The 23,508-nt window shown below is 44.4% G+C and overlaps 1 protein-coding gene across 1 annotated transcript in view; it reads left to right on the top strand.

The window, feature by feature from the left end:
- Nucleotides 1-14,074: 14,074 nt before the first annotated feature.
- The window catches only part of LOC147021112 (uncharacterized), a gene marked incomplete at its 5' end in the record, with an annotated part of 28,383 nt that continues 18,949 nt past the window's right edge, over nt 14,075-23,508 (top strand). The window contains 3 exons of the mRNA XM_085890417.1: nt 14,075-15,791; nt 21,421-21,518; nt 21,862-21,957. Coding sequence (XP_085746543.1) covers nt 14,075-15,791; nt 21,421-21,518; nt 21,862-21,957 — 1,911 coding nt within the window. The remainder of the gene's footprint in view (nt 15,792-21,420; nt 21,519-21,861; nt 21,958-23,508) is intronic.

Below are 23,508 nucleotides of genomic sequence, written 5' to 3' on the forward strand. Positions count from 1 at the left end.
TGCATGAATGAGAACCGGTTGTTTGGCTTCATTCAAACACACCTATTGAAGATAATTAACGGCATTATTTAATTAACCTTAAAAAAAGGCTCATCCTTCATCACTTTGCTGTCCCTCGCTGTTCATGTTTTTTTGGGGGGTATTAATTAATTTATTTATTTTTGCATTTTTTTGGCCTGCTCAACAGTGCCTTGACTTGGAATAGGCCACAACAATTTCTTAAAGATAAAGTGGTGACAAATATTTTTTCACTTTCCTCAATCTTATCATCGAATGCCTCATCTTCATTATTCATAAATTCAAATCGCTTATAAACACCTGGAGATGCCAGTGTCCATGGCTTTGTTTCATTTCTGCACATACGATAACCTCTAGAGTCTGTTATTAATGTTAACATTTCTGTGTGATCTTTCATTATCCACTCGTCACTTCCACGTAGATACATATAAAAAATAACGTTCACATCTCACATCAACAGTCTGTGTTGGCCCTGCAGTCCCTCTGGTGTTGCCTCACCCACTGATAATGTTGTGCAATTTTCTTGAAAGGCAGAAGGACAGGAAGATAGAAGTGCACAAAGATTAACAAAATACCAGAGCGGCAGGAACTCCGTGACATCAAGAAGCAAACACAGCAACAATGACTGCATTCTACCCTCCCATATCTGCATCTCCAGTTCAAGCCAATGAAACCTTTGTTGCCCCTGTGTGAAGCGGGGCCATCGCCGTAAAATACAAAACACACAGGAAATGGCACTCTGTGTTGAGGCGCGGCGGTGAAGGTCATGTTTAACCCTCGACCTGTCAAAGATCCCCGGGGGGTTAAATATCACAGAAAGGTAAGCATTGGTCTTATTTGCTCTCTCCCAACTGTCTCCCTCTCTCTCTCCCATCACCCGCCACCCCGCTTCGTATTCCTGTCAGCGAAGTGATGGATGGTACTTGCTCGTAACATAATATGAAATGTGGAACTCCATATGAAACATATACATATTATGTCTTGTTAAATCTCTCTCGCCACATCACAATGGTAAAGGAGGAGTTAGGCGTTAAACACGATTATATTTATTAAACATCGGGCAAATACCCCCTGGGCGCTCACCTGTTCGCGGCTGGATAAGATAACCAGGGAATCACTAACTGATATGGATGACCCACAAAATACAGGATCATCACACCGTTTTAAAGCCTTTTTCACTGAGCAGGGGTCAGCTTTTTGCGGGCTCCAATCATGGTCCCCTTTCTTGTGGCAGTTTTTTTTTTTACGGCTGGATGCCCTTCCTGACGCCAACCCTTCAGTCGCCTTCAACACGCAGCGATAATTACCAGAATACTGATGCTCAATTCACCGACCTCGGAAGGATGACAGGCTGAGTCAACCCCCCTGACGTTAATTCAGTGGAAAGCGGGGCTCGAACTCAGGACCCCGAGGGTCCCAAGCAACCACCCTAACCACTAAGCCAACACCAGGCCACCACTCACAAAATACATCACGGAGAAGAAAGTAAATACCCATGTGTTTTTTTTCAATGTCCTGAACAAACTTTGTGACATCATGGGTGATAAAGGTTGTGTTTGAGTTTCATCGAAATTGTCTGTGAAAGGAAATTAAAGTTCTGGGGAAGGAAGGAAATGCATATGTTGCGAGCCAACCCCCCCCCCCTCATAAACTCTGTCAGACGCCGATTTGATTTTTTTTTTGTTTTTGTTCATGCCGTGAACAAACTTTGGTACTTCCTCCGTGATGAAGGTTGTGGTGAATGTTCATTGAAATTGTGTGTGTTGTTTTCGAGAAGAAGCTGCAAAGTGTTTGTGGATGGACAGACTGACGGACTACATGCCATCCCATAAGCTCTCCGGAACTATGTTCCAAGTGAGCTAAAAATGAGGGTGTAAGGGTGGTCAATGTTTGTCCCGGTTTGACCCCCCAACCAAATAAGGTATTTCCTTTCTTCTCCAAAACTACATAAACACACAATTTGGATGAAACTTGACCACAATCTTCATCACCCATGATGCGAAAACTTTCATCACGGCCTCCTGATATTTGGAGGGAACGATGATTTGCTTCACTTTCCTCGGTCCTGTCAGTTGCGTGGATACAGTGTAAAAATCTTTCTGGACTTTGAGCCTGTACTTGCTCTTGCCCCATGCCTGATGATCTCTGTTATCCTGCACCTCCTTCCACAACCTTTGAAGGGAGACATCTTCTTTCTGAGCTTGCTCAACCTCTTGCACAGTTACCTAAGGGATGTCAGATTGTGGCACTATCAATGGTTTGGTGTCATCCTTGTTGCACGTGGTCTGTGCCCTGGTCACTCCTGCTTGTGCCAGCTGTGGAATCCAGTTTGCGTCTGGATCCTTGACCTCTCATGCTCCTGGTTTTATACCAATCACAAGATCACAAACGGGTTCATCCATGCACATGACTTCCACCTCTCTCATATTGTATGGTGTGTCCACATGGATGTTTGCAACTGGACAGAGACGCAATGTATGTACTATCAATCAGCTTGCAGGAATAGACCTCGTCAGTGATCTGCCTTGTCATCACCAGGTCTTTCTTCACAGCTGCACTCGTACATCATGAGTCTCACAATACCTTCACTTTCTGTGAACTCACAATGTTAAAAAGTTGTGGACGAGTTGTGTCGGTGACAAGAACAAGGTGATTACACTTTGCTTCACATCCGGATCCAGATCCAGCCCATCGGTGAGAAACAAAATGTAACCTGCTTTACCTGGTGGAGGTGTGCGCTCCATTGAGTGTAGTGCCAGTTATTTATGAATGAAAATGTTCGAGAATAAACGTTTCGGCCATTCATGACGTATTACATCGCTCCAGACGAGTTTCAAACGGATCATTTGGTGCGCCTTTGGTGGGGCCGCCATTTTCCCCCCATTCCATCGTTACTGATGGAGGACATTGCTCGACCACCGAACTCCCTGACACTTACGAATCTTCAATTTGACAAGTAACAAACAAACAGATAGATAAGAGTGAAAACATCACCTTCGTTCACCTTCGGTGGAGAATGTATTGAGAAAACGGGATGGTGCATGGGAAAACGGGATCAAAGGGCGGAGGAGCTCCTTGTGAGCCAACGGCCATCCATATCTAGTGCCCAACTGTGTCTGCGGACGTCCTCCTGCAGTTGGGTCACTTCTTATTAGGAGGTTGGTGGCAGGATTTGCACTCCGGCCACCGTAAAACCCTTCATTCCGCAAAACGCAAAAACGCAAAAAAATCTGAAAACCCACTCCGTGGGAGTACCTCCTGTGCAGCTTCCCTTCGCAGGGCAGCTCACCGGATGACGGGATTGGGGCAAAGCCTTCGGGACCCCCAATCTTTGATAGGAGGGAAACCACGGGGTAACATCCCTGGGTCAGATTGCGGGAGAGTGTGTCGGAGTGGTGCTGAGGTGTCGTCCACCAGACGGCGGTCTCCTTGGGTTAACCTGAGGCGGTCCCTTCGGGTGGGTGCCTGGAATGTCCTATCCCTAAGAGAGGATGATCACCTGTCTTTGTTATCATCTGAGCTCAAGCGTTTGGACATCGGGATTGCAGCTCTCTCTGAGGTTCGGAGACCGGATTGCGGCGAGATAATGGTGGGTGGTTACACCTACTATTGGTCTGGTCGCTCTGATGGTTACCATACCCAAGGAGTTGCTGTAGCTGTGTCCAATAAGCTGACCCCAATGATAATTGAGGTGACACCGGTCAACGAGCGTATTACGAGATTAAGGATTCGTCACTCCTTAGGTGTCATTTCCCTGGTCTCTGTTTATGCTCCGACTGAGGCGAGTGATCTCACCGTGAAGGAGGCATTCTACGCCACACTCGAGTCTGTGGTTGATCAGTGCCCCAGACGAGATACACTTCTAGTCTTGGGAGATTTCAATGCATCGACTGGAACTGATAGGGATGGTTATGAGGTGTGTGTTGGTCCCCATGGGTCAGGAACTATGAACCAGAATAGCACTAAGTTCCTTGACTTTGCAAGAAGTCATGGACTTAGGGTGGCTGGTTCATGGTTTCAGCGCCCACAAGCTCATCGCTGGACTTGGTATTCCAACGCTGGCGGTGTGGCAAAGGAGATTGACCATGTCCTCATTGACGGTCGTTGGAGGATGATCCAGAACTGCAGGGTCTACCGGAGTGCTCAGTTCCTCAATACTGACCACAGGCTTGTTGTAGCAACTCCAAAGCTGCACCTTAAATCCTGGAGAATGGTATCATCCCAGCCGAGGCTGGATGTTGCCAAGCTCAGGGATGAGAGAGTAGCTGAGGAGTTTGCGAACAGGCTGAGTGGACACTTGGGGGGTCTGGGTGCTTTGGGGGGTCCTGAAGAGTTGTGGAGCGCCTTCAAGACCACCGTCCTTGATGTTGCCGGTGGATGCCTTGGAGCTCACCGCAGGGCAAAGAAGAATTTTGTCTCTCAAGGGACACTGGATACCATTGACCAGAGTCGCAGGGCCAGGCTGAATGGCAGAGCTGAGCTGTTCAGGGAGCTGAGGCGTAAAACTGTTCGTGCACTGAGGGTGGACAAGGAGGCCTATGTGCGAGGAATCTGTGAGGGGGTAGAGCATCACCTGTGGACAGGTGATTCTCGTCCCGCTTACAGGGGAATTCGCACATTACGTTCATCCAAGCCCATCCCTCGGAGCACTACAGTTCGAGCAGCGAGTGGTAGGCTCTTGACAGAGGAGTCTGAAGTGAAGGCCCGCTGGGCCGGTTACTTTGAGCAGTTGTACCAGGCTGATCCCCCAACTGTCGAGTTGGACGTCAAGGGTGTTACAATCCCTGTTGCTAACCCTCAAATCAACTGTGGTCCACCTACGCTTGTGGAAACATGGGCTGCGGTGAATCAGTTGAAACGGGGCAAAGCTCCAGGGATCTGTGGCATCCATGCCGAACTTCTCAAGGCTGGTGGAAATGCTGCACTCGTGTCGTTGCATGCAGTTTTGTGCTCTGCCTGGAACACAGGCATCATCCCAACTGACTGGAAGAGGGGCCTTGTTGTCCCTCTCTGGAAAGGGAAGGGTGATCGCCAAGACTGCAACAAGTACCGAGGGGTGACGCTGCTGTCAGTGCCGGGCAAGGTCTTTGCTCGGATAATGCTCGAGAGGGTTCGCCACCATCTGCTTGAGCACCAGCGTCCAGAGCAGTCAGGCTTTACACCAAAGAGGTCAACGATTGACCGTATCCTTGCACTTCGTGTCCTCACCGAACGCAGACGAGAGTTTCGGCAGGGGCTGCTTGCAGCCTATGTTGATCTCTGTAAAGCGTTCGATTCAGTGAATCGGGATGTCCTCTGGAGGATTCTTGGTCTTCGTGCGGTGCCACCAAAACTGATCGATCTGATGTCTGAACTCTACTCTGGTACTGAGAGTGCTGTGAAGTGTGGTGGTACCATCTCTGACTTATTTCCAGTTGTTACTGGAGTTCGTCAGGGATGTGTACTTGCCCCCACACTTTTCAGCACTTGTATGGACTGGATTCTAGGGAGGATGTCGGAGAGATCAAGTTGCGGTGCGTCATTTGGGAATGTCAAGATCTCGGACCTTGACTTTGCAGATGATGCAGTCATCTTTGCGGAGACTTTAGAGATCCTCTTGGGGGCCCTCGAGGTGCTGAATGAGGAGTCGGAGCCGTTGGGATTACGGGTTTCTTGGGTCAAAACTAAGATCCAGGCTTTCGGTGACATCTTGGATGCTGCTGTCCTGTCTGTGTCTGTTTGTGGTGAGGATGTTGAGGTCGTGGAGAGATTCACTTACCTTGGCAGTGATATTCATGTCTCTGCTGGCTGCGAGTCAGAGGTCAATAGACGTCTGGGACGGGCCTGGGGAGTCATGGATTCACTGGATCATGGGGTGTGGCGCTGCCGGTACCTGTGCGGGAGGACGAAAGTCCGAGTCTTCAGGTCCTTGGTACTTCCAGTCTTGCTCTATGGGTGCGAGACTTGGACTCTGACCAAGGATCTGAGACGGAGACTTAATTCCTTTGGTACCAGGTCTCTTCGGAGAATCCTTGGCTATCGCTGGTCGGATTTTGTGTCCAACGAGCGGTTGCTGAGAGAGACTCGGATGAGATTTGTTGCCTGCATAGTCCGTGAGCATCAGTTGCGGCTGTATGGACATGTGGCTCGTTTTCCTGACGCTGATCCTGCTCACCAGATTCTCTCAGCGAGGGAGTCTCATGAGTGGAGGAGGCCAGTGGGTCGACCATGTGCCTCATGGTTGCAACAGGTTGACCATCATCTCAAGGAGATGGGGATGGGCCTGGCATCTGCCTGGGGATGGCCAGACGGAGGCCCCTGGAGTACCGGCGGAAAGTGGACGCAGCGACGTGCTGTTCTGGCACATGCTCCCATACCTGACCTGACCTGATGGGAATCTATTGAAGGTGAGGCCTACTTATTTGTTTATACGTCCATTTTTCCACGGATATTCACACAAAGATTGAATGTTCACACCAATACCAGAGAGATATAAACGAAGAGCAAGGTGAACCATTATTCACTGTCCAAACTCCTTTATCACAAGGTTTATCATTAATTACATCATCACACTGAATTACACAATTTGGTGTCTCTCTCTCTGTCTCTGTGTGTTTTTTGACCGCGATACATTCGGTTGTTATATATTTATCCAATCTCAATCAAACTTGACTGGAGGACTGAGGGTCAAACGATGGAGCTTGTGGCGATTTTATTTGATCCCCTCCACCTTGGGGGCGAGGTCCGTTTTAAGGTGTATATCCGTGGGAAAATAGCTAATTGTGACGTTTTTCCAATGCCGTTTCTCACAACAATCTGAATAACAAAAGGATAATATTAATGTTATTGCAAAGACATATTAATACGAATAATACATCCTCCCGAAGGGGTTCTTCCTTGGACAAATGCCGTGTTGACGTGTATAAATAGCTTATCGTGGCGTTTCGTGGAAAACACAGAGCAGAAATAAAAATAAATATTTATATAAAACACAAACACGGATTGATTACCTTTTTCAACAGTCGGTGCTGCTGTTTAACAGGGAAATGAGAGAAATTTGGAGGAATCCCGACATCCTTTAGGCATTCCATGCTGATCGTCTCCACCACAGAATCACGGACTGGAACCGAGATCTACTGTGATCTATATTCTACACCAGGACTCGTCATAGGATCCTCACTGCCACTTCTCAAGGGAGTGGGTGCACGAGTAAATGAAATAAACACACATCTGTTGTGCAGCGTCAATAATCAGTGTCCCAACTTATCAAAATTAACGTTTTAAAATCCTGTTCTCAATGATGTAAAATATTTGAAAGACAAAAGATCCGTGTTATTCATCAACGTTGGGTCACGTGGTTTTCACTGGAAGAGATTAATTTGAACAATTGTATGTAAAAAAATATCTAAATATTACATGAGATTTCAATAGAAATGATGAAAAGCGGGCGTGGCCACAGTCTATTGTGACATCACAGTGGTTGTTCATGGTTACAATAACAATTCCAACAACAGGAAAATCTTAAGACAGAGGTGTGTCGTTAAATCGTCAGTTCGTGGACAGCCGTACACCAGACATGTCGTGGTTTGTCATCGCGGTGTTCGTGTTCACCGTCCTCGGAAGTGGAGCGTCCCGTCCACCGCAGAAGGTAAGTAGGGATTGTCAGAAATGATGATGTAGTGTACTCGGGGAAGGTAGACAAAACAATTGGGAAATCAGGGAAATTTAGTTTCTTTGTGGCGCAGGGGCTGGACGAAGGGGGTCTTCACTTGGTATCCCCCCCCCCCCCCCCCGGGCCCATTGTGGCTCTCGGCGGCCCTGAGTACTCCACCACCGAACTCCACGAAACTCACGAATCCTCGATTTCCCAAGGAACCAACAACAGATGGATAGGGGTGAAAACTTCACCTTCGTCCACTTTCGGTGGAGGATGTGTTGAGAAAACGGGATTATGGGATGGGAATCCATTCAAGGCTATCTATTTATTACGTACGCACGTTCACACACACACACACACACACACAAAAATAAATGTTCACAGGAATAATAAAGAGACGAAGATGAATCAGGACGTGCACCATTTCTCACTGAGTGAACTCCTTGATAACAAGATTTAACATTAAAAACATCAATGGAGTAAACACACGTCCGTTGTACAATGTCAGTATTATCAATATCCCAACTTATCAAACTGAACGTTTTTAAATCCTTTTCTCATTGGTGTAAAAATGATTGAAACACAAAACACGAGATGTTAATCAACCTTGGGTCACGTGGTTTTCACCGGAAGAGCTTAATCAGAACAAAAAATACGTAAATAATTATATCGAGGTGAAAATATGAACAGAAACGAGAGAAAGGGGCGTGACCACACTGTGACGTCACAGTGGTTGTTCGTGGTTACAATGAGAATTCCAACAACAGGGAGATCTCAACACATAACAGAGCTGTATCGTTAAATCGTCAGTCCGTGGATTAGTGAACACCAGACATGTCGTGGTTTCTCATCGCGGTGTTCGTGATCACCGTCCTCGGAAGTGGAGCGTCCCGACCACAGCAGGTAAGTAGGGATTGTGAGAAATAACGTACTGAACTCGGGGAAGGTACACAGCACGGGGGGAGTTTTTTTTATTATAGTTTGGGATATCAGGCCCAGCCCGGACTTCGGATTTTCGATGGTGGGAGTGTGGGGGGAGAGGTTGGGGGAGAGGTAGGGGGTGTGGGTGAGGAGGTGTGGGGTGTGGGTGAGGAGGTGTGGAGCTTCAACAAGTTGGACCTCTGAGATAGAGCTTGATGACACCGAACCATCATGCCTGCTGTAGGATTGGATCATACACCCAAAACACCCAAAACACCCAACACACCCAAAACACCCAACACACCCAACACACCCCCTGAATAGGAGACGTTTAGTACTCAAACCCGGTGTTTTTAAAATGTGTGTATAAAATCAATGTTAAATGATGACAGAGGGTCATCATACAGTTTCTCATTCAGGAAACCTTAAATGACCAGAAACCATAAAGAAACATTCCATATTCCCAACTTCAAGGTTCATCTAAAACATCTACATCTGGAGAGTAGAATATTAAATAATGATCCCAGAATGTTTCCCCTCCATGTCCTTGGAATGTCCTCTCTCATCATAACCCAGTTCAATGGTTTATTGAACACCTGAACCCCATATTCACCAAGGCAGGTCCATCCTACAATGGTATCTCATCAGGTCCCACTGCTTCACCATTTTTCATTCCTCTTAAGTCGGCTGTCTTGTCTTACGACACTTTTTTATGGAAATCAAATATTCCAGGAGTCGCCTTGAACAAGGAGTAGGTCAGTGAGTGTTGGTGCACAGTTGAAATCCCATATTTACTCTTCCTTGTTTGTCCTTTAAATTGTTGTGATCCATCTTTACCGTGACGATGTGATGAGGAACATAAAGAGAGTTTATCTTTGGTTGGAAACTGCAGGTGAACTTTCCGCTCCAAGTAAACTTGGAATTTGTCCCTTCAAGGTAAAATCTCCTTCATGTTCGTGTCGATGGAGGAATCTTCACGGTATACCTTGAGTGTATCTGGTACCACACATTGCACTCCGTGTGCAGTGGAAATTGATCCCCAGGAAGATCCATCTCAGGGCTGGTGGAGTTTCACAGTTTACACATTCACCTCTGAGCCTGGGTTCAAATCTCGATCCCTCCATAAACTGCCACCCTGGTGTTTCACGTGTAATGTGTGTTACAACCATTGGAGGAACATTAAACATGAAGGATTCATCCACCAACACTCATTTATATTGGATGGTAAAGATTCCACGGTGTTTTTTGAAAATGGTCGGCGAGCTATCGCCAGCATTCTGAACAAATTACAAATTACTTCCCAAACGCTCTTACAAACCTGTCCTTAACAAGCGTGGTACAAAAGGTAAACTCTCGAACATTCCATGAACCATTGTGTTTGTTCTCTAAAATTATCAAGAACATGCTATTTTGTCACGAACTTTTGATTTTGTAAAGTAATTGTAAAAACATTGTTTAGTTTAATTATAAATGAAATAAACATGTTTCCTACCCCTGGCCTTGTCTATTTCCACAGCTTTTCCAGAACGATGCTGTTGAGGATGGAGGGATGTCCCTGGGTCGTGATGTCGTGTTCGTCGTGATTGCCTCCCTTTTGTTTGTCGGTGTGATTATGTTTAATCCATCTCGTTGGTTCAACAAGACGAGGTTCAGGAGAAAGCGCTGCATTCACTGGTAAAGAACACAAATGACTTTTCATCAATATTTATACCTTCATCCAAGGGGACACGATAGCTCAGACTGTGGATGTCGTATGAAGTCCATTTTGGTGGGAACACCCACACTTGTTACGCCAAAGAGTTTAAAAAACCCACAATTTTAATTTTGTGTAAGTTGGTGATGGTGACCATCTTGGATTTCAAAATGGCTGCCATGAAGAAGTTCACTGATCCTGTATAAAATCAAAGTTAAATTTGGTGTAAATACCAACATTTGTACTGATCGAGGTTCAAAAAACAAATGTAGATTTACTTGCAGTAAAGATTTGTAATTACCTTGAACTTCAAAATGGCTGTCATAGTGAGATCTTGTGGAACAATACTCATTTTAAAGGGAGGGGACACCTTTGGTGAGCTGTCACTTTGGTGAGCTGTTTTCAATTATACTTGTGTATTAAATAACCTGTGTTTCAAAAAAAAACCTGTGAAAGTTTCAGCTCAGTCTGTCTTGTAATTCATGAAAACACAGTTGTCGGCAAACAAAATATTAAACTAGAACTACGTTGTCGATGGCACACCATCCCATATTCCCTCGCGCACTGCTTTGTCCCATTAACGCTCGGTGAAATTTTATCTTGCAAAATGGATTGACTATTCTTTTCTATTTGATGTGCTTTATGACCAAAGTCTTACTATGTTTACTCAATCAGAAGTCATTACAAGCATGTCAACGTTTCATGAAACATTAATTTAACACTGTCCAGCAATATAGAACTGTTTTTTTTTAATTCGAAAATAGTTTTAAACTGATTCTCCATTTTCTTGAAGTCAGAACCACCTGAAACCAAATTATTTTCAGGGATATGTGATATTGTTGCGGATCCAGGATCCGCATCCGTCCAACATAATGGCATCCAACATACAGTGGTCCCAAGACAGTTATTTCAGTAATATACGTCAGATAGTCCCTTCCTTCTTGTCTAATGGGTCAAACGGGACAGTGCGTTGTGTGAATCTCATGGTTCGGTCCGATTAAATCTCTGAACTCATTCTTATTCTGTTTCGCTATTCCTGAGGCTAATCCAAGCAAGGTGTCCTCACGGAAGCCAGCCATGGAAAAACAACACACCAAATGATAACAACTTACTTTTCAACCATGTAGCTCACTCTTTTCAACCCATTTCTGCGTCTAGTAATTATATCTTTGTCCTCTTTTCAATCCAAATCTCCATTAAATAATTATTTCTATCCTCTTTTCAATCCAAATCTCCACTAAATAATTATATCTTTGTCCTCTTTTCAATCCAAATCTCCATCTAATAATTATATCTTTGTCCTCTTTTCAATCCAAGTCTGCATCTAATAATTATATCCAACCTTTTCCTTCATTTCATGACACAGATCAGGGCCGGCACTGCACACAACACTGCATTTTATAAATGACCGCATGCTCAATGGCGGCGGTCACACGCGCATCCCCGGGATAATTTATAGTCGCACACATAGCAGGGGACAAATGGCACACCTTGTTCGGGTCTGTGAATGTGTTTACCATAGCATCTTACCATCGGTCTTCGATGACCACCGCGACCCCAGGTGTCTTGCACGGATGGCGAACATCCACTCGCCTGTCCACCCGGTGAGGCTGCAGCCAGGCAGAGGCGCGCTGTACTCCTTGGGCCGCATGGCTTACAGACAGGCAGCACATTGACCGGCGCTGACCACGGGTCGCCGTGGACGGCCCGGGAGTTTGGTTCAGGCCATCACGGCCGGACTGTGTGCTGTCCACGGCCCAACCAGAGCCCCTGATTCAGGTGACGACACGTCGTTTCGGATCGTCACCCTCGCCCGCACTACAACGTCGAGAAAAGTATGGTTCGTGGGGCTGTCGGTCATCGTCTTTCCTGCTCAGCGTTCCTCATCTGCTTATTCCAATTTCATCACCAACTCACCTGCTGAATCCGTCTTCTTCCCCGCATCGTCCCTGACTCCACTCACCCACATGATCCTGTTTGCCTTTCTCCACCCACTGCTCCGGACTCTGCCTTCCTCCACCCACTGGCTTCTGACTCCACCAAAAGCTCTTCTTTCATGCCTGACGGTCTTGCCCTATTCTCTGGATCGATGTTGAGCTGCTCAAAGTGCTACGAAGCAAGAGACGACGTGCTAGCTGTCAGGGAGGTATCACCAAGCGGAGCATCCCCCCAAAACATACTGGTGGTGCAATCGGTCAATTGTGCAAGATATTGAGAGACCGTTAGCCCCATCTCCTCTCCTCTTTCTTCTCATTAACCCTTCTTCATCTGGATGTGTGTGTGTGTGTGTGTGCGTGCGTGCGTGTGTGTGTGTGTGTGTGCGTGCGTGCGTGTGTGTGTGTGTGTGTGCGTGCGTGCGTGTGTGTGTGTGTGTGTGTGTGTGTGTGTGTGTGTGCACGCGCGCGTGTGTGTGTGTGTGTGTGTGTGTGTGTGTGTGTGTGTGTGTGTGTGTGTGTGTGTGTGTGTGTGTGTGTGTGTGTGTGTGCGTGTGTGTCATGTGCCTGTCCTCGCTCAAGTGAAGAGTGCACAAGAATTATATCGGGATAATTGCTATGTGTCTGCTTTTGTAAGTTTCTTGTATTATTGGCACACCACACTTTTCTTCCTGTCCCTCCTTCCACACAACAATAAAAACTACTAATCGTGCCACATATTTTTCCTCGCCTGCCTGTTAATAAATTATTAGTGGAAATGTTCCCAGCTCGTTTTTTTCTTTTCTTTCATTGATCCAGCATGGTCCGTATCCGAACCTCGCCTGGACTTTATTCCTAACGATCCGTTCCTTTGAGCCGGTATGTCATTGGCAGTGTCGCTCGGCTGCATCTGATCCGGTAAGGTGATCTGATTTGGAGAAGGCGTACCGAGGGCGAGTCCCCCTGTAATTAGATCACGTGGTTATTTTTCTTTGTAACTGGATAAACTATAAAGAGGACCCGAGGTCACGTAGTTGAGTTATTGGCGTTCACGGTCCGTTAGTGACCCACCACATCACAGACTTATCCGTGTGTGATGGCCTGCAAGTCGGGTGAGTCTGGTGGGAAACCGAGATAGCTTCACCCCCTGGTGGTCTCACCAAACCCCCGGCCCACAACAATATTATCATCAATCTTTCTATTTACTGTGTGACAGTGAGATCTTTCTTTTCTTTGAGCTCTTTCTTTTTTAATTCGATCGATGGTGAATATTCTAAAAAGTCCATATCCCATTATTTTCGTCTGTGATGTATGAGTGAAGTAATTTAATTGTTGAAAACAGTTCATGATATGAACCATGTCCAACCCACGTGACACAAGTTTAAACCTCTGATTGGAATTTTTTTTGTTCACACAAAGTAACAATGATGTCTTTAGGAAGATTTTAAAAGGTTTATTATTGAACACTTGTTGTGAATAAAAAGTAAAACTCACTTATTTCGTGTTGATTTCCAAGGAATAAGTTGGTTGTTCTTCTGAGATGGCGGATATTTTTAAATCCAAGATGGCCACCAAATGACATCATGAAAACATGTTACCAATGGAATTCCAGTGAAGTGAGAGATAATTTACAAAAAGTTACATGATTTCCTTCTTCATCAAAAACAAACACTAAATTTCACAACATCCTCCACCATTACATTAAATTATTTAAATAATCAAGTGTGATTCATCGTTCCACACCGATCATTTGGACCTTGTTTAAGTTACATCTGCATACTCGATATTCCGTATCCTGTAGCATTGTAACACTCGTGGAACATGTTTGTTTATGTTTTACAAAACCATGTATTCAACACTTTACAGGTGATGGAATACTTCATTTTACCTTGAACTGAGAATGTTTGTTTCTCTTGCAGTGTGAAATGTGGATGTAAAATCAAAAGGAGACAACTGAAAGATGAGCCACCATTGGTAAATGATGTTCAGGAAAACAAACTCCTTGAAATGCAGAAAGTGGAGGGAACTGAGGTTCATGATGTGAAGGAAAAAATGGAGTTCACAGTGAAACAGAACTTCGGAAATGAAGAACAAGAGGAAGAACATTATCAAGAGGAGCAAAACAAAGTTTTACAAGCACAGAAAGAACAACTTCAGGAAAAAGAAAAGATGTTGCTCCAAAAAAAAGGAGATCTCATCCAAAGAGAGAAGTTTGTTCAGGACAGAGAACGTGAGTTCATGGAAATGGAAGCGCAAAGGAAATTGAACAAAGAATTGTGGTTAAAGGAGGAAGATGAACGGAGGAAACGAGAGGAGGAACAGCAGAAAGAGAAGAAGGAAGCAGAGCAGAAGAAAATAAATGAACAGGAGAGGAAGAAACAAGAAGAGTTAAAGATAAGGGAGCAGGAAGAATCCAGACGATCAAATTGGGAAAAGGATTTTGAGGATGAGAAATTTGAAGTTTGGATCTGGGAAAAGCGTAAAAACACAGAACGTAAGAAGAAAATGGTTGAAGTAGAAAAGAGAATGTTAGAAGTTAAAAAGTGGAAGCAAGATGTTCAGCAAAGAGAGAAAGAATTGCCGATATATCAGGAACAGGAGCTGGAGCGACAGGGGATGTTTGATGCCTTCATGAACGGGAAAGATGAAGAGCTAAAGAAACAGCAGCTCCATATCCACCAAAAGGGAGAGAAGCTTCATAATCGACAATGTAATCTGAATAAATCGGAGGGAGAGTCTTGTCTGAGAGAGAAAAAGGAACAAGAACACAGAGAGCAATGTGAAGTTGCCTGGAAAACAAGAGAGTTGATTCTCATGGAAAGAGAAGAACAGATAAGAGAGAAGAAACGTCATGTGGAGTTGAGGGAGCAACAGGTCAAGGAGAGAGAAACCAAATTGCAAAAAGCAGGAAAACTTACTGAGGAAGGAGTTGATGAAGTAGTGCTTCTCATAACTGATGATGGGCGACAGAAGCAACAACTGAAACAGCAGGATGTTGATTTGCTCCCACCTGAACCAAAGCCTCAAAGTGATGAGGGGCGGCAGCAGCGACAACAGTACAGTGTTGTTCTTCAACACCAACCGAAGCCTCTCTGTGAAGGCAGGAAACAACAAGTGAAACAGCATGATGTTGATCAGCTGCCGGCCGAACGTAAGCCTCACCATTCGTCTCAGTCCAAGCTTGTCAATGATGAACCAGCGGAGATAGAAAGGCGTAAAAATAACCTCATGTTCCGTGGAGTGAAGGAGGGAAAAGGGGAACATGACAAGGAGGTTGTGACAAAATTAATTAAAGCCATGAACCTGAACATAGAGCCCGTACGCACTTTCCGCGTTGGACGGTACATTGAGAACAGATTCAGACCAATGAAAGTTGTGTTCAGTTGTGAGTCGGATCGGAATCTTGTTCTTACCAATAACAAGAAGGTTCGCAATTTAACTGATCCCTCTCTCTGGACAAAAAACATTTTTATCACTCCGGATTACACTCAGCTCCAAAGAGAAAAACAAGAGATGCTGCTGAGTGATCTTGAAAAAAAGAGGGAAAGTGACCCAAACGGGAGATATACCATCAAAGGAGATAAAGTAGTCCTCCTGAAGAATCCCAAGGGCAAGCGTCATCTCCAGAGATAACGACCTTCCCTCCTCATCTCCCCCCTCCTCTAACAGACTCCTCCGTGACACACATTTAAGGGGGAAAAACACATTAAAGGGGGAAAAAACACAAAAAAAAGCTTAAAGGGAAAAAAAAAACACAAAAAAAACAAAAAAAAAACATGTAAGGAGAATATTCCGTTGAAACAAATTCACTTTGACGCAGGGTCTCTTTCAAACACGTGAATGTACCTGAGATCATGTTGGAGCAATCACTGAAACATCTTTTGATCGGACAGTCATGGACAGGGAGTTCAATCCTGATGGACATCTTGCATTTCATGAGGACAGGAACCTGAACTTTCATAGTGAAGGAAGGAAAGATGAGGAAAACCATGGTGGGATCTTGTTGATGGTGAAAATCAATCTATCACCATCTTACATTGTTCATTGGCTGGCTCGTGAACGGAAGCCTCACCCTGATGTAGGCAGCAACAGCAGAAGCCATATTGTATGCAGGATCTTCAACAGGTAAGCACTCTTCAATACTTTGGGGCAGGTGGGTTGAACACACAATGGGTGCAAACACAGCCAACCACAAGATCAAAACATCAAGAAAAATTTGTTTTGAGACTTCGTCTTTTACAGACATTGATGTAAATACTTCCTTTCATGAAGAAGTGTCCTTAATTGTGGAGATAATTGTAATTATTTTTGTGGGAAGGTAACTTCTTGGGGTGATCATCCCCATGCAGAATAAACAACAACTTTAACTCCCTTCGATTGGATGAGATCACCTGATTCACCTTGTCATCTGTTGCCTGTTCCATCCAGGCCTTTCCTTTTGTTTTCTTTTTTGAACAAGTTATCAAACTGATTGAGATATCAATGTGTCTAAGCTTTCATATTTCTATTGTTTTTCCAAAGGTCCCTCATAAGAGGTGCTCGTTCCCTCCTCCAACCCTCACCTGAAACCATCCTTCCGGTTGGAACGTAAGTTGACAAGATTCTTCCTTTACATTACAAATTACAATTTAAAACTTTGTCTAAACTGCCTCTTCTTCACCTGCATCATGTCCAATTTTGTCTGTGCCTCAGAAGTGTTGAGGACAAACACATATTTTGCTGGATTCTAAAACTTACAAGCACCAAGCAAATCTTCCCGTTGGTCGAAGTCTCGCATGATTGTTAATGTATCTGTATAAAAGTCATTCTGCACACCTGGATGATCATTGAAATTGTTTGAAAAACTTCAGTGCAAATCCAGTGGGAGTTTGTGATGATGAAAATAAAGGTGTGAAATTGAAGGCAAAACAAAGGCAAAATTGAATTGAGATGCAGAAAGCAATTGAGAGGATACAGTATTTCCAGGATTGTGTTGGAAGGATTGATAATGATGGAGGTTACGATGATGTCGCTCTCCAGTTGTTTTGACTTCCTTTTGTTGATGTGTGTGTAAACGAAGAAGTTGTAGTCATGGCCGCTGGAGAAGGTGTCATGTTTGGCAGTGGATCCATCATCACTCCATCGACTAAGCGCTCCAGCAAGGTAGGATGAAACATTAGACTCTTACAGAGGGTCGATCCAAGATGTTTTTTTTTAAAGAAACGTGAGTCTCCAGAACGACAGGTACTGAAACCTTCCATACACCTAATTTAATCACTTACACCCTTTTTACGTCCATGTTTTTCAATTTGTCATTTCCTTGTTTGTCTGTCTATCGATAATTGTGTGTGTGTGTGTGTGTGTGTGTGTGTGTGTGTGTGTGTGTGTGTGTCCTCAATAACTCCAAGACCATGAAACCTCACAGCCTGAAACTTTACAAGGATGTTGAGGGAACTCCAAGGGAGTACATGAATGAAAACCGGTTGTTTGGCTTCATTCAAACACCCCTATTGAAGATAATGAACGGCATTATTTAATTAACCTTTAAAAAAAGGCTCATCCTTCATCACTTTGCTGTCCCTCGCTGTTCGTGTTTTTTTGGGGGGTATTAATTTATTTATTTATTTTTGCATTTTTTTGGCCTGCTCAACAGTGCCTTGACTTGGAATAGGCCACAACAATTTCTTAAAGATAAAGTGGTGACAAATATTTTTTCACTTTCCTCAATCTTATCATCAAATGCCTCATCTTCATTATTCATACCTTCAAATCGCTTATAAACACCTGGAGATGCCAGTGTCCATGGCTTTGTTTCATTTCTGCACATAAGATAACCTCTAGAGTCTGTTATTAATGTTAACATTTCTGTGTGATCTTCTTTCATTATCCACTCGTCACTTCCACGTAGATACATATAAAAAATAACGTTCACATCTCACATCAACAGTCTGTGTTGGCCCTGCAGTCCCTCTGGTGTTGCCTCACCCACTGATAATGTTGTGCAATTTTCTTGAAAGGCAGAAGGACAGGAAGATAGAAGTGCACAAAGATTAACAAAATACCAGAGCGGCAGGAACTCCATGACATCAAGAAGCAAACACAGCAACAATGACTGCATTCTACCCTCCCATATCCGCATCTCCAGTTCAAGCCAATGAAACCTTTGTTGCCCCTGTGTGAAGCGGGGCCATCGCCGTAAAATACAAAACACACAGGAAATGGCACTCTGTGTTGAGGCACGGCGGTGAAGGTCATGTTTAACCCTCGACCTGTCAAAGATCCCCGGGGGGTTAAATATCACGGAAAGGTAAGCATTGGTCTTATTTGCTCTCTCCCAACTGTCTCCCTCTCTCTGTCTCTCATCACCCGCCACCCCGCTTTGTATTCCTGTCAGCGAAGTGATGGATGGTACTTGCTCGTAATATAATATGAAATGTGGAACTCCATATCAAACATATACATATTATGTCTTGTTAAATCTCTCTCGCCACATCACAATGGTAAAGGAGGAGTTAGGCGTTAAACACGATGATATTTATTAAACATCGGGCAAATACCCCCTGGGCGCTCACCTGCTCGCGGCTGGATAAGATAACCAGGGAATCACTAACTGATATGGATGACCCACAAAATACAGGATCATCACACCGTTTTAAAGCCTTTTTCCCTGAGCAGGGGTCAGCTTTTTGCGGGCTCCAATCATGGTCCCCTTTCTTGTGGCAGTTTTTTTTTTTTTTTACGGCTGGATGCCCTTCCTGACGCCAACACTTTTGTCGCCTTCAACACGCAGGGATATTTACCAGAATACTGATGCTCATTTCACCGACCTCGGAAGGATGACAGGCTGAGTCAACCCCCCTGGCGTTAATTCAGTGGAAAGCGGGGCTCAAACTCATGACCCCGAGGGTCCCAAGCAACCACCCTAACCACTAAGCCAACACCAGGCCACCACCCACAAAATACATCATGGAGAAGAAAGTAAATACCCATGTGTTTTTTTTTAATGTCCTGAACAAACTTTGTGACATCATGGGTGATAAAGGTTGTGTTTCAGTTTCATCGAAATTGTCTGTGAAAGGAAATTAAAGTTCTGGGGAAGGAAGGAAATGCATATGTTGTGAGCCAACCCCCCCCCCCCTCATAAACTCTGTCAGACGCCGATTTGATTTTTTTTTTTGTTTTTGTTCATGCTGTGAACAAACTTTGGTACTTCCTCCGTGATGAAGGTTGTGGTGAATGTTCATTGAAATTGTGTGTGTTGTTTTAGAGAAGAAGCTGCAAAGTGTTTGTGGTTGGACAGACTGACGGACTACATGCCATCCCATAAGCTCTCCGGAACTATGTTCCAAGTGAGCTAAAAATGAGGGTGTAAGGGTGGTCAATGTTTGTCCCGGTTTGACCGCCCAACCAAATAAGGTATTTCCTTTCTTCTCCAAAACTACATAAACACACAATTTGGATGAAACTTGACCACAATCTTCATCACCCATGATGCGAAAACTTTCATCACGGCCTCCTGATATTTGGAGGGAACGATGATTTGCTTCACTTTCCTCGGTCCTGTCAGTTGCGTGGATACAGTGTAAAAAACCTTTCTGGACTTTGAGCCTGTACTTGCTCTTGCCCCATGCCTGATGATCTCTGTTATCCTGCACCTCCTTCCACAACCTTTGAAGGGAGACATCTTCTTTCTGAGCTTGCTCAACCTCTTGCACAGTAACGTCAGGGATGTCAGATTGTGACACTATCAATGGTTTGGTGTCATCCTTGTTGCACGTGGTCTGTGCCCTGGTCACTCCTGCTTGTGCCAGCTGTGGAATCCAGTTTGCATCTGGATCCTTGACCTCTCGTGGTCCTGGTTTTATACCAATCACAAGATCACAAATGGGTTCATCCATGCACATGACTTCCACCTCTCTCATATTGTATGGTGTGTCCACATGGATCTTTGCAACTGGACAGAGACGCAATGTATGTACTATCAATCAGCTTGCAGGAATAGACCTCGTCAGTGATCTGCCTTGTCATCACCAGGTCTTTCTTCACAGCTGCACTCGTACATCATGAGTCTCACAATACCTTCACTTTCTGTGAACTCACAATGTGAAAAAGTTGAGGACGAGTTGTGTCGGTGACAAGAACAAGGTGATTACACTTTGCTTCACATCCGGATCCAGATCCAGCCCATCGGTGAGAAACAAAATGTAACCTGCTTTACCTGGCGGAGGTGTGCGCTCCACTGAGTGTAGTTCCAGTTATTTATGAATGAAAATGTTCGAGAATAAACGTTTCGGCCATTCATGACATATTACATCGCTCCAGACGAGTTTCAAACGGATCATTTGGTGCGCCTTTGGTGGGGCCGCCATTTTTCCCCCATTCCATCGTTACTGATGGAGGACATTGCTCGACCACCGAACTCCCTGATACTTACGAATCTTCAATTTGACAAGTAACAAACAAACAGATGGATAAGAGTGAAAACATCACCTTCGTTCACCTTCGGTGGAGAATGTATTGAGAAAACGGGATGGTGGATGGGAATCTATTGAAGGTGAGGCCTACTTATTTGTTTATACGTCCATTTTTCCACGGATATTCACACAAAGATTGAATGTCCACACCAATACCAGAGAGATATAAACGAAGAGCAAGGTGAACCATTATTCACTGTCCAAACTCCTTTATCACAAGGTTTATCATTAATTACATCATCACACTGAATTACACAATTTGATGTCTCTCTCTTTCTGTCTCTGTGTGTTTTTTGACCGCGATACATTCGGTTGTTATATATTTATCCAATCTCAATCAAACTTGACTGGAGGACTGAGGGTCAAACGATGGAGCTTGTGGCGATTTTATTTGATCCCCTCCACCTTGGGGGCGAGGTCCGTTTTAAGGTGTATATCCGTGGGAAAATAGCTAATTGTGACGTTTTTCCAATGCCGTTTCTCATAACAATCTGAATAACAAAAAGATAATATTAATGTTATTACAAAGAAATATTAATACGAATAATACTTCCTCCCGAAGGGGTTCTTCCTTGGACAAATGCCGTGTTGACGTGTATAAATAGCTTATCGTGGCGTTTCGTGGAAAACACAGAGCAGAAATATAAATAAATATTTACATAAAACACAAACACGGATTGATTACCTTTTTCAACAGTCGGTGCTGCTGTTTAACAGGGAAATGAGAGAAATTTGGAGGAATCCCGACATCCTTTAGGCATTCCATGCTGATCGTCTCCACCACAGAATCACGGACTGGAACCGAGATCTACTGTGATCTATATTCTACACCAGGACTCGTCATAGGATCCTCACTGCCACTTCACAAGGGAGTGGGTGCACGAGTAAATGAAATAAACACACAGCTGTTGTGCAGCGTCAATAATCAGTGTCCCAACTTATCAAAATGAACGTTTTAAAATCCTGTTCTCAATGATGTAAAATATTTGAAAGACAAAAGATCCGTGTTATTCATCAACGTTGGGTCACGTGGTTTTCACTGGAAGAGATTAATTTGAACAATTGTATATAAAAAAATATCTAAATATTACATGAGATTTCAATAGAAATGATGAAAAGGGGGCGTGGCCACAGTCTATTGTGACATCACAGTGGTTGTTCATGGTTACAATAACAATTCCAACAACAGGAAAATCTTAAGACAGAGGTGTGTCGTTAAATCGTCAGTTCGTGGACAGCCGTACACCAGACATGTCGTGGTTTGTCATCGCGGTGTTCGTGTTCACCGTCCTCGGAAGTGGAGCGTCCCGTCCACCGCAGCAGGTAAGTAGGGATTGTCAGAAATGATGATGTAGTGTACTCGGGGAAGGTAGACAACACAATTGGGAAATCAGGGAAATTTAGTTTCTTTGTGGCGCAGGGGCTGGACGAAGAGGGTCTTCACTTGGTATCCCCCCCCCCCCCGGGCCCATTGTGGCTCTCGGCGGCCCTGAGTACTCCACCACCGAACTCCACGAAACTCACGAATCCTCGATTTCCCAAGGAACCAACAACAGATGGATAGGGGTGAAAACTTCACCTTCGTCCACTTTCGGTGGAGGATGTGTTGAGAAAACGGGATTATGGGATGGGAATCCATTCAAGGCTATCTATTTATTACGTACGCACGTTCACACACACACACACACACACACACACACACACACACACACACACACAAAAAATAAATGTTCACAGGAATAATAAAGAGACGAAGATGAATCAGGACGTGCACCATTACTCACTGAGTGAACTCCTTGATAACAAGGTTTAACATTAAAACCATCAATGGAGTAAACACACGTCCGTTGTACAATGTCAGTATTATCAATATCCCAACTTATCAAACTGAACGTTTTTAAATCCTCTTCTCTTTGGTGTAAAAATGATTGAAACACAAAACACGAGATGTTAATCAACCTTGGGTCACGTGGTTTTCACTGGAAGAGCTTAATCAGAACAAAAAATACGTAAATAATTATATCGAGGTGAAAATATGAACAGAAACGAGAGAAAGGGGCGTGACCACACTGTGACGTCACAATGGTTGTTCGTGGTTACAATGAGAATTCCAACAACAGGGAGATCTCAACACATAACAGAGCTGTATCGTTAAATCGTCAGTCCGTGGATTAGTGAACACCAGACATGTCGTGGTTTCTCATCGCGGTGTTCGTGATCACCGTCCTCGGAAGTGGAGCGTCCCGACCACAGCAGGTAAGTAGGGATTGTGAGAAATAACGTACTGAACTCGGGGAAGGTACACAGCACGGGGGGAGTTGTTTTTATTATAGTTTGGGATATCAGGCCCAGCCTGGACTTCGGATTTTCGATGGTGGGAGTGTGGGGGGAGAGGTTGGGGGAGAGGTTGGGGGTGTGGGTGAGGAGGTGTGGAGCTTCAACGAGTTGGACCTCTGAGATAGAGCTTGATGACACCGAACCATCATGCCTGCTGTAGGATTGGATCATACACCCAAAACACCCAACACACCCAAAACACCCAACACACCCAACACACCCCCTGAATAGGAGACGTTTAGTACTCAAACCCGGTGTTTTTAAAATGTGTGTATAAAATCAATGTTAAATGATGACAGAGGGTCATCATACAGTTTCTCATTCAGGAAACCTTAAATGACCAGAAACCATAAAGAAACATTCCATATTCCCAATTTCAAGGTTCATCTAAAACATCTACATCTGGAGAGTGGAATATTAAATAATGATCCCAGAATGTTTCCCCTCCATGTCCTTGGAATGTCCTCTCTCATCATAACCCAGTTCAATGGTTTATTGAACACCTGAACCCCATATTCACCAAGGTAGGTCCATCCT

The sequence above is a fragment of the Eptatretus burgeri genome, chromosome 8 (assembly GCF_056783735.1).
Source record: "Eptatretus burgeri isolate ZD-2024b chromosome 8, Ebu_testis_v1, whole genome shotgun sequence".
Taxonomy (NCBI): domain Eukaryota; kingdom Metazoa; phylum Chordata; class Myxini; order Myxiniformes; family Myxinidae; genus Eptatretus; species Eptatretus burgeri.